Source organism: Echiichthys vipera, assembly GCF_963691815.1.
Source record: "Echiichthys vipera genome assembly, contig: SUPER_13_unloc_1, whole genome shotgun sequence".
In the NCBI taxonomy this organism is placed as follows: domain Eukaryota; kingdom Metazoa; phylum Chordata; class Actinopteri; order Perciformes; family Trachinidae; genus Echiichthys; species Echiichthys vipera.
The window spans coordinates 127,501-140,000 of NW_028154888.1; the positions used below are offsets into that span (position 1 = coordinate 127,501).

Consider the following 12,500-nt stretch of genomic DNA (forward strand, 5'->3'; position numbering starts at 1 on the left):
CTGTGATTGGCTGTGATTGGCTGTGATCGGCTGTGATTGGTGTGATTGGCTGTGATTGGCTGTGATTGGCTGTGATTGGCTGTGATTGGCTGTGATCGGCTGTGATTGGTGTGATTGGCTGTGATCGGCTGTGATCGGCTGTGATTGGCTGTGATTGGTGTGATGTCACAGATCTTTACCCTTTGATGTTGGGTCCTCAGGTCCGTCAGCAGGTGGCGCTGAAACAAGAACAAACAGAGCGTCACTGAACCTCTGACCTCTGACCTCTGACCTCTGAACACTTTATACTCATTCATATAAAGGACGTGACCTCTGACCTCTGACCTCTGAACACTTTATACTCATTCATATAAAGGACGTGACCTCTGACCTCTGACCCCTGAACACTTTATATTCATTCATATAAAGGACGTGACCTCTGACCTCTGAACACTTTATATTCATTCATATAAAGGACGTGACCTCTGACCTCTGACCTCTGAACACTTTATACTCATTCATATAAAGGACGTGACCTCTGACCTCTGACCTCTGAACACTTTATACTCATTCATATAAAGGACGTGACCTCTGACCTCTGACCTCTGAACCCTTTATACTCATTCATATAAAGGACGTGACCTCTGACCTCTGACCTCTGAACACTTTATACTCATTCATATAAAGGACGTGACCTCTGACCTCTGACCTCTGAACACTTTATATTCATTCATATAAAGGACGTGACCTCTGACCTCTGACCTCTGAACACTTTATACTCATTCATATAAAGGACGTGACCTCTGACCTCTGAACACTTTATACTCATTCATATAAAGGACGTGACCTCTGACCTCTGAACCCTTTATACTCATTCATATAAAGGACGTGACCTCTGACCTCTGAACACTTTATATTCATTCATATAAAGGACGTGACCTCTGACCTCTGACCTCTGAACACTTTATACTCATTCATATAAAGGACGTGACCTCTGACCTCTGACCTCTGAACACTTTATATTCATTCATATAAAGGACGTGACCTCTGACCTCTGACCTCTGAACCCTTTATATTCATTCATATAAAGGACGTGACCTCTGACCTCTGAACACTTTATATTCATTCATATAAAGGACGTGACCTCTGACCTCTGACCTCTGAACACTTTATACTCATTCATATAAAGGACTTGACCTCTGACCTCTGACCTCTGAACCCTTTATACTCATTCATATAAAGGACGTGACCTCTGACCTCTGACCTCTGAACACTTTATACTCATTCATATAAAGGACGTGACCTCTGACCTCTGACCTCTGAACACTTTATACTCATTCATATAAAGGACGTGACCTCTGACCTCTGAACACTTTATACTCATTCATATAAAGGACGTGACCTCTGACCTCTGACCTCTGAACACTTTATACTCATTCATATAAAGGACGTGACCTCTGACCTCTGAACACTTTATACTCATTCATATAAAGGACGTGACCTCTGACCTCTGACCTCTGAACACTTTATATTCATTCATATAAAGGACGTGACCTCTGACCTCTGACCTCTGAAGCCTTTATACTCATTCATATAAAGGACGTGACCTCTGACCTCTGACCTCTGAACCCTTTATACTCATTCATATAAAGGACGTGACCTCTGACCTCTGACCTCTGAACACTTTATATTCATTCATATAAAGAACGTGACCTCTGACCTCTGACCTCTGAACACTTTATACTCATTCATATAAAGGACGTGACCTCTGACCTCTGACCTCTGAACCCTTTATATTCATTCATATAAAGGACGTGACCTCTGACCTCTGACCTCTGAACACTTTATACTCATTCATATAAAGGACGTGACCTCTGACCTCTGAACACTTTATACTCATTCATATAAAGGACGTGACCTCTGACCTCTGACCTCTGAACCCTTTATACTCATTCATATAAAGGACGTGACCTCTGACCTCTGAACACTTTATACTCATTCATATAAAGGACGTGACCTCTGACCTCTGACCTCTCTTTGTAAACTCATGGTTTCAGTCACAACATCATCAGTGTGACAGAGTTGATCCACAAAGCACATGTAGACCGGATGGGCCCACTCCCAGACCCCCTCCAGGATCCTTGAGAGTGCAGAGCTGGTCCTGGTCCAGGTCCAGGACTGGATCCACCTGGTTCCTCTTCAGTCTGAGGTTCTACAGGACCAACCTCCTTTCCAGCACCTTGGAGTCGACTTCACCAGGGAGGCTGAGGAGTGTGATCCCCCTGGAACTGGCTCACACCCTCTGGTCCCCCTTTCTGAACAGGAACCACCACCCCGGTCTGCCACTCCCTCGGCACTGTCCCAGACTTCCACCAGTGTGTCAGAGACGTGTGGACCAGGACCAGGACCAGGACCAGGACCAGGACCAGGACCAGGACGGCCCCTCCAGACCCAGAGCTTTCAGCATGTGTGGATGCAGCTCATGGATCCTGGGGCTTTGCCTCTGTGGACTTGTTTCCTTCCTCAGTGACTTCTGTCAGAGATGTTGACGATGATCCCCATCAGCCTCCAGCTCTGCCTCTACAAAAGAGGGCGTGTTGGGCCCATTCAGGACTTCCTCAGAGTCCTTCCACCGCCCCATGACCTCATCAGCTGAGGGCACCAGCGTCCCGTCCTTACTGTGAACAGCTTGGACGGTTCCCCGTGTCCCCCTCCTGAGGTGCTGAATGGTGGTCCAGAAGCACCTCGGTGCCCCCCAAAGTCCTTCTCCAGGACTTGTGTGAACTCCTCCCACACCCGCTGCTTTGCCTCTGACCCAGCAGAGGCTGCAGCCCTTCAGACCTGTGGGGACCTCAGAACCACCTCCGGAGTCTTCTGGGAGACCAGATCCTGAAGGCCTCCTTCTTCAGGGGGACCCCTGACCCCCGGGGTCCACCACGGTGGTCCAGGGTCCCCGCCCCTTGAGGCCCCTGAGACCTTGAGGCCACAGCTCACCGCTGCAGCTTCAGCAGTGGAAGCTTTGAACATCGCCCGCTCCGGTTCGATGCCCCCAACCTCCACAGGGACGCCAGAAAAGCTCCTCCGGAGGTGTGAGGTGAAGGTCTCTGGGACAGGGGCCTCCTCCAGACGGTCCCAGTTCACCCGCACTACTGGTTTGGGTTAAAGCTTCTTTAACCTTCAGAAAGCTTCTTTAACCTTCATAAAGCTTCTTCTTTAACCTTCATAAAGCTTCTTCTTTAACCTTCATAAAGCTTCTTTAACCTTCATAAAGCTTCTTTAACCTTCAGAAAGCTTCTTCTTTAACCTTCATAAAGCTTCTTTAACCTTCATAAAGCTTCTTTAACCTTCAGAAAGCTTCTTCTTTAACCTTCATAAAGCTTCTTTAACCTTCATAAAGCTTCTTTAACCTTCAGAAAGCTTCTTCTTTAACCTTCATAAAGCTTCTTTAACCTTCATAAAGCTTCTTTAACCTTCAGAAAACTTCTTCTTTAACCTTCAGAAAGCTTCTTTAACCTTCATAAAGCTTCTTTAACCTTCAGAAAACTTCTTCTTTAACCTTCATAAAGCTTCTTTAACCTTCATAAAGCTTCTTCTTTAACCTTCATAAAGCTTCTTTAACCTTCATAAAGCTTCTTTAACCTTCATAAAGCTTCTTTAACCTTCAGAAAGCTTCTTTAACCTTCATAAAGCTTCTTTAACCTTCATAAAGCTTCTTTAACCTTCAGAAAGCTTCTTTAGCCCCTCAGTCACTGTCACGTCCTCAGATTCATGAGCTGTTTAGCGTTTGCCCTTCATGGCAGAGAGTGACACTAGATCACAGGTCGACACAGTTTGATTCTGTGCACAGTTTTAAAATGCGGCCCCTGCTTTCTGTTTGTATCGGGGTTTACGGTTTTTATACATTTATAAACATGAGGTCGGTTTACCTTGGACGTCAGGGTCCCCCCCGGCAGCTTCTGGACTCTCAGCTCCATCAGGACCCGAAGGCTCGGAGTCAGTGGCCTCCTGAAGGGGCGTGTCCTCGCCGTCATCAGCTTCAGATGCAGCTTCAGCCTCTTCGGTCTGAGCAGAGTCTTCTGTCTCCTCACTGCTGAGGCGGTCGTCCTCAGACGGATCTCCCTCCTCCCTGTCTGTCACATCTTCACCCTCCTTGCTCTCATCTTTGCTGATGATGCTGTCGTCTTCAAGCTGATCTATGTCGTCTTCAGAAGGATCTACGTCGTCTTCAGACGGGTCTACGTCATCTCCCTCCTCCCTGTCCTCCTCCTCTTCATCCTCCTCGCTTTTATCTTGGTTGATGATGCTGTCGTCTTGTATCTCAGTCGTAGAGTCATCATCCTCATCCTCATCCGCAGCATCAGAATCAGCATCAGCGTCAGAGTCAGAATCAGAATCAGAGTCAGAGTCAGAATCAGAGTCAGAGTCAGAGTCAGAGTCAGAGTCAGCGGAGTCCTCTTCGTCCTGCAGTGGGCCATCCTCAGCAGCAGTAACAGCCTCTTCAGAGGCCTCAGCCTCAGCCTCAGCAGTAACAGCCTCTTCAGAGGCCTCAGCCTCAGCAGCAGCAGCCTCTTCAGAGTCCTCACCAGCCGCAGCCTCAGCCTCAGCAGCAGCCTCAGCAGTAGTTGCAGCCTCTTCAGAGTCCTCACCAGCCTCAGCCTCAGCAGAAAGAGCCTCTTCAGAGGCCTCAGCCTCAGCAGAAAGAGCCTCTTCAGAGGCCTCAGCCTCAGCAGTAACAGCCTCTTCAGAGGCCTCAGCCTCAGCAGAAAGAGCCTCTTCAGAGGCCTCAGCCTCAGCAGCAGCAGCCTCTTCAGAGGCCTCACCAGCCGCAGCCTCAGCCTCAGCAGCAGCCTCAGCAGTAGTTGCAGCCTCTTCAGAGGCCTTGCCAGCCTCAGCCTCAGCAGCAGCAGCCTCTTCAGAGTCCTCACCAGCAGCAGCCTCAGCAGCAGCAGCCTCAGCCTGAGCCTCGGCAGCAGCAGCAGCCTCTTCAGAGTCCGGCTTGCTGCCTTCTTCGTCTCTGTTGCCTTTGCCTGGTGTCACAGCGTCACCACCAGAGTCGGGCATTTCGTCTGACCTGAGGTCGCTGCTGCTGTCACCTCCAGTTGCAGTGCTCTCAGTTTCTGAGGATTGAAAATGTTGCACAATTATCAGTGATCTGTGATCACATGGATCATGTGATCTGTGATTCATCTGAGCTTCATTCAGCCCCCTGCACTCATCCTGTCTCACCACCTTCTAACCCAGCTGTTCATTCATTCAGTAATTCCACATTATCGTCTAAACTGGTGCTGCACGAGCGGCCTCTCCTTCGTCTGAGTTTCTCAGCTACGATAAAGTTGGTTAGAGTTAGCTAGCGCCTTAGCCACTCCACCAGCTAACCTAGCTTATAGCCTATCACTGAAAAAGCATGTCAGAGGCTACGAAGATGCGTTGCTCCCAGTGCAGGAGGCGCATGTCCGACAAGGACCTCCACGAGATCTGGTTCCTATGCTTAGGACCGGAGCAGGCGGAGTTGTCCCGATGCTCCACCACCTTCAGCGCAGCTCCCACTGAGCCTGCGAGCCGGTGGACGGAAGCTGACTTCCCGACCCTCCCTCCCTTCGACACACCCGCAGATCAGCATCCCCCCTCAGAAGACGTTGAGTTTTTCCCTCAACACGAGGAGCTCGCCGAACTTCATAGCGGCCGGTGGTCGGCCATGACGGGTGAGGAGGAGGAATGTCGCACCTTGGCCTTGGCAAAGAGGCGATGGGAAGCGTCACCGGGTCTGTGTCAGCAGTTCATGGAGGTGATGGTGGTTAAACGCAACCCCCTTCAACACAAACACCCTAAAGAAAGGCTCAACGTACAGTTTGCTCGCGGTCCACCACGCGTCACTGGTGTTGCTCTGTCAACAGTTCAGGCGGCGCTGACCCCGGCTCTAGTGCAGGAGGTGCCACACACCCAGTGACGGAGGCAGAGCAGAACACGGGGCTTTAACCACAGACATGTCCTGATCCCGAAGAAAGACGCATGGAAACGACTGTTCACGAGAAAATGAAACAAATCTTTGAGAAACATGTCGTTCTGTAAGTTGACGCAGCACCTTCGGTTCACGTCCGTTAGACAGGCGCTGGATCTGAGGACGCGGTCTTCCACATCCTTATCGTGGAAAGAGGAAATATCTGCGACTTAAGTGTGCGCCCGACTTTCGACAGGTGGCTGCGTATTCAAATGACGGCTGGAGTGTGTGCCAGAGTCACACCGGCGCAGCGCCTCAGTGTATTGTGATGCTGGGGACGGCCCTGCAGGCTCGTGATCACGCAGCCGTGCTGTCACATCCTCACAGCCTGGACAGCCCCACAGCGACTGTGCACGGGTGTCCGTCCGATGTCTCTCATGGTTGTCATAGAGACCGACGCATCCACCAGGCTCTAGTGTCATTTATGGAGCGGATAGAGGCGCCATGTGCTGACACAGTCGGACAACAGCGCCACAGTCTGGTGCTGTGGTGCACCGGGTTTAAGTCGGGTCACTTTAACATCACAAGGTTGAACTCAGACGTTCTCGCTGCTTTTCCTCTGAACACAACACAATTCAGACTGTTTCAATAACGCAAATATACAAACAACACAATTCAGACTGTTTCAATAACGCAAATATACAAACAACACAATTCAGACTGTTTCAATAACACAAATATACAAACAACACAATTCAGACTGTTTCAATAACACAAATATACAAACAACACAATTCAGACTGTTTCAATAACGCAAATATACAAACAACACAATTCAGACTGTTTCAATAACGCAAATATACAAACAACACAATTCAGACTGTTTCAATAACACAAATATACAAACAACACGTTCAAACAGGGAAACTCAAACACACCTTTGTCGTGTCCGTGTGACGGCGCACGGTGACTCTTCACTGCTGCGTCTTCTGTGGACACAATCCAAACATCAGGTTGTGTGTGTGTGTGTGTGTGTGTGTGTGTGTGTGTGTGTGTGTGTGTGTGTGTGTGTGTGTGTGTGTGTGTGTGTGTGTGTGTGTGTGTGTGTGTGTGTGTGTGTGTGTGTGTGTGTGTGTGTGTGTGTGTGTGTGTGTGTGTGTGTGTGTGGTGTGTGTGGTGTGTGTGTGTGTGTGTGTGTGTCTGTGTGTCTGTGTGTCTGTGTGTGTGTGTGTGTGTGTCTTACCTGCGTTCAGGTGTTTCACCAGAGGTGCGGCTCTTTCTGAAACAAACAAACAAACAAACAAACAAAAACGATTATCAACAAATGGCTCCAATCCAGCATCTGATTGGTTGTTGGACTTAATTCCCGTAAATGACGGCGTGATGATGTCATGACGGCGTGATGACGTCATGACGTCCACATAGATCACTCTGCTTTCATCTTTGAACTCAGTGCAGGGACTTTATATTTCATGAATAATAAATAATGATTGTTCTTATTTCTGACGGCGCTCTCTGTCGTTGGAAGCGTCGTGTGTTGCTAACTTTAGCTCAAGCTAACGCCACAGTAGCTGTCACCAGTCAGAACCGGGTCTCTGGTGGATCCTGGCTGCAGCAGTTTACGGTGCTTTGCTGATCTGCACCGAAGTGGTGTGTGCTGGTCCTGGATCCTCTTTAACAAACACCATGTTGGAACAGAAGGAGGCTCAGAAGTGGACCTGGTCCCAGAGCACACTAGGCCAAAGGTCCAGGATCCAGTCTGTGATGGTCTCATCTGATCTGAGGCCGGATGTTTTGGACACTCGGGTGAAGAGAGGGGCAGAGCTGTCAGCTGATCACCATCTGGGGATGAGTGGGTCAGAGGACGGGGAAGGTTCTGGACAGACCGGGTAAACCCAGACCAGTAGTGCGGGTGAACTGGGACCGTCTGGAGGAGGCCCCTGTCCCAGAGACCTTCACCTCACACCTCCGGAGGAGCTTTTCTGGCGTCCCTGTGGAGGTCGGGGGCATCGAACCGGAGCGGGCGATGTTCAAAGCTTCCACTGCTGAAGCTGCAGCGGTGAGCTGTGCAGACAGACAGGTGCAGACAGACAGACAGACAGACAGGTGCAGACAGACAGACAGACAGGTGCAGACAGACAGGTGGAGACAGACAGACAGACAGGTGCAGACAGACAGGTTGAGACAGACAGACAGGTGCAGACAGACGGACAGGTGCAGACAGACAGACAGGTGGAGACAGACAGGTGCAGACAGACAGACAGGTGCAGACAGACGGACAGGTGCAGACAGACAGGTGCAGACAGACAGACAGACAGACAGGTGCAGACAGACAGACAGACAGGTGCAGACAGACAGGTGGAGACAGACAGACAGACAGGTGCAGACAGACAGGTTGAGACAGACAGACAGGTGCAGACAGACGGACAGGTGCAGACAGACAGACAGGTGGAGACAGACAGGTGCAGACAGACAGACAGGTGCAGACAGACGGACAGGTGCAGACAGACAGGTGCAGACAGACAGACAGGTGGAGACAGACAGGTGGACACAGAAAGACAGACAGGTGCAGACAGACAGACAGGTGCAGACAGACAGGTGCAGACAGACAGGTGCAGACAGACAGGTGCAGACAGACAGACAGACAGACAGGTGCAGACAGACAGGTGGAGACAGACAGGTGGAGACAGACAGGTGGAGACAGAAAGACAGACAGGTGCAGACAGACAGGTGCAGACAGACAGACAGGTGCAGACAGACAGGTGCAGACAGACAGACAGGTGCAGACAGACAGGTGCAGACAGACAGGTGCAGACAGACAGACAGACAGGTGCAGACAGACAGGTGCAGACAGACAGACAGGTGCAGACAGACAGGTGCAGACAGACAGGTGCAGACAGACAGGTGCAGACAGACAGACAGGTGCAGACAGACAGACAGGTGCAGACAGACAGGTGCAGACAGACAGACAGGTGCAGACAGACAGGTGCAGACAGACAGACAGGTGCAGACGGACAGGTGCAGACAGACAGGTGCAGACAGAAAGACAGACAGGTGCAGACAGACAGGTGCAGACAGACAGACAGGTGCAGACAGACAGACAGGTGCAGACAGACAGGTGCAGACAGACAGACAGGTGCAGACAGACAGGTGCAGACAGACAGGTGCAGACAGACAGACAGACAGGTGCAGACAGACAGGTGCAGACAGACAGACAGGTGCAGACAGACAGGTGCAGACAGACAGGTGCAGACAGACAGGTGCAGACAGACAGACAGGTGCAGACAGACAGACAGGTGCAGACAGACAGACAGGTGCAGACAGACAGGTGCAGACAGACAGACAGGTGCAGACAGACAGGTGCAGACAGACAGACAGGTGCAGACAGACAGGTGCAGACAGACAGGTTTAGAGGTTATAACTCACCTGTGGTTGGAGCGGCAAGAGAAACAGCCAAGATGGCAACAAGCAGCATTATAACACACCTGTAACACACACACACACACACACACACACACACACACACACACACACACACACACACACACACACACACACACACACACACACACACACACACACACACACACACACACACACACACACACACACACACACACACACACACACACACACACACACACACACACACACATACACACACACACACACACACACACACACGCGCACACACACACACACACAGGTTGATTTGCAGGTTGTTGTTGAACAGGAAGAGAAAAGTATAAAGGTAAAGTCTAAAGGTAAAGTATGAAGGTAAAGTATAAAGGTAAAGTCTAAAGGTAAAGTATGAAGGTAAAGTATAAAGGTAAAGTCTAAAGGTAAAGTCTAAAGGTAAAGTATGAAGGTAAAGTCTAAAGGTAAAGTATAAAGGTAGAGTCTAAAGGTAAAGTGTAAAGGTAAAGTATAAAGGTAAAGTCTAAAGGTAAAGTCTAAAGGTAAAGTCTAAAGGTAAAGTCTAAAGGTAAAGACTAAAGGTAAAGTCTAAAGGTAAAGTCTAAAGGTAAAGTATAAAGGTAAAGTATAAAGGTAAAGTCTAAAGGTAAAGTATGAAGGTAAAATATAAAGGTAAAGTATAAAGGTAAAGTATAAAGGTAAAGTATGAAGGTAAAGTATAAAGGTAAAGTCTAAAGGTAAAGTATAAAGGTAAAGTATAAAGGTAAAGTCTAAAGGTAAAGTATAAAGGTAAAGTCTAAAGGTAAAGTCTAAAGGTAAAGTCTAAAGGTAAAGTCTAAAGGTAAAGTCTAAAGGTAAAGTATAAAGGTAAAGTCTAAAGGTAAAGTATGAAGGTAAAATATAAAGGTAAAGTATAAAGGTAAAGTATAAAGGTAAAGTATGAAGGTAAAGTATAAAGGTAAAGTCTAAAGGTAAAGTATAAAGGTAAAGTATAAAGGTAAAGTATAAAGGTAAAGTCTAAAGGTAAAGTATAAAGGTAAAGTCTAAAGGTAAAGTCTAAAGGTAAAGTATAAAGGTAGAGTCTAAAGGTAAAGTGTAAAGGTAAAGTATAAAGGTAAAGTCTAAAGGTAAAGTCTAAAGGTAAAGACTAAAGGTAAAGTCTAAAGGTAAAGTCTAAAGGTATAGTCTAAAGGTAAAGTCTAAAGGTAAAGTCTAAAGGTAAAGTCTAAAGGTAAAGTCTAAGGGTAAAGTATAAAGGTAAAGTCTAAAGGTAAAGTATAAAGGTAGAGTCTAAAGGTAAAGTGTAAAGGTAAAGTATAAAGGTAAAGTCTAAAGGTAAAGTCTAAAGGTAAAGTATAAAGGTAGAGTCTAAAGGTAAAGTGTAAAGGTAAAGTCTAAAGGTAAAGTCTAAAGGTAAAGTGTAAAGGTAAAGTCTAAAGGTAAAGTCTAAAGGTAAAGTATAAAGGTAAAGTATAAAGGTAAAGTATAAAGGTAAAGTATGAAGGTAAAGTCTAAAGGTAAAGTCTAAAGGTAAAGTATGAAGGTAAAGTATAAAGGTAAAGTCTAAAGGTAAAGTCTAAAGGTAAAGTATAAAGGTAAAGTCTAAAGGTAAAGTCTAAAGGTAAAGTCTAAAGGTAAAGTATAAAGGTAAAGTCTAAAGGTAAAGTATAAAGGTAAAGTATAAAGGTATAGTCTAAAGGTAAAGTATAAAGGTAAAGTATGAAGGTAAAGTCTAAAGGTAAAGTATAAAGGTAAAGTCTAAAGGTAAAGTATAAAGGTAAAGTATGAAGGTAAAGTCTAAAGGTAAAGTCTAAAGGTAAAGTCTAAAGGTAAAGTCTAAAGGTAAAGTCTAAAGGTAAAGTCTAAAGGTAAAGTATAAAGGTAAAGTATAAAGGTAAAGTATACTTTACAGCTTTACCTTTATACTTTACTGCTTTACCTTTATACTTTACCGCTTTACCTTTATACTTTACTGCTTTACCTTTATACTTTACCGCTTTACCTTTATACTTTACTGCTTTACCTTTATGCTTTACTGCTTTACCTTTATACTTTACTGCTTTACCTTTATACTTTACTGCTTTACCTTTATGCTTTACTGCTTTACCTTTATGCTTTACTGCTTTACCTATATACTTTACTGCTTTACCTTTATACTTTACTGCTTTACCTTTATACTTTACAGCTTTACCTTTATACTTTACTGCTTTACCTTTATACTTTCGTGCTTTACCTTTATACTTTACTGCTTTACCTTTATGATTTACTGCTTTACCTTTATGATTTACTGCTTTACCTTTATACTTTACTGCTTTACCTTTATACTTTACTGCTTTACCTTTATACTTTACATTTATACTTTACTGCTTTACCTTTATACTTTACTGCTTTACCTTTATACTTTACTGCTTTACTTTTATACTTTACCGCTTTACCTTTATACTTTACTGCTTTACCTTTATGCTTTACTGCTTTACCTTTATACTTTACTGCTTTACCTTTATACTTTACTGCTTTACCTTTATACTTTACCGCTTTACCTTTATACTTTACATTTATACTTTACATTTATACTTTACTGCTTTACCTTTATACTTTACATTTATACTTTACTGCTTTACCTTTATACTTTACTGCTTTACCTTTATACTTTACTGCTTTACCTTTATACTTTACTGCTTTACCTTTATGCTTTACTGCTTTACCTTTATACTTTACTGCTTTACCTTTATACTTTACTGCTTTACCCTTATACTTTACTGCTTTACCTTTATACTTTACTGCTTTACCTTTATACTTTACTGCTTTACCTTTATACTTTACTGCTTTACCTTTATGCTTTACTGCTTTACCTTTATGCTTTACAGCTTTACCTTTATACTTTACTGCTTTACCTTTATACTTTACAGCTTTACCTTTATACTTTACTGCTTTACCTTTATACTTTACTGCTTTACCTTTATACTTTACTGCTTTACCTTTATACTTTACTGCTTTACCTTTATACTTTACTGCTTTACCTTTATACTTTACAGCTTTACCTTTATACTTTACTGCTTTACCTTTATGCTTTACTGCTTTACATTTATACTTTACTGCTTTACCTTTATGCTTTAATGCTTTATCTTTATGCTTTACCGCTTTACCTTTATGCTTTACTGCTTTA

The 12,500-nt window shown here is 45.4% G+C and overlaps 1 protein-coding gene across 1 annotated transcript in view; it reads right to left on the reverse strand.

Moving 5' to 3' along the window:
• LOC310956178 (uncharacterized protein) overlaps nucleotides 1–12,500 on the reverse strand; it is a gene marked incomplete at its 5' end in the record, with an annotated part of 20,820 nt that overhangs the window by 4,070 nt on the left and 4,250 nt on the right. Inside the window, 5 exons of the mRNA XM_083940816.1 lie at nucleotides 180–218; nucleotides 3,906–5,096; nucleotides 6,856–6,906; nucleotides 7,161–7,196; nucleotides 9,344–9,402. Coding sequence (XP_083796942.1) covers nucleotides 180–218; nucleotides 3,906–5,096; nucleotides 6,856–6,906; nucleotides 7,161–7,196; nucleotides 9,344–9,402 — 1,376 coding nt within the window. The remainder of the gene's footprint in view (nucleotides 1–179; nucleotides 219–3,905; nucleotides 5,097–6,855; nucleotides 6,907–7,160; nucleotides 7,197–9,343; nucleotides 9,403–12,500) is intronic.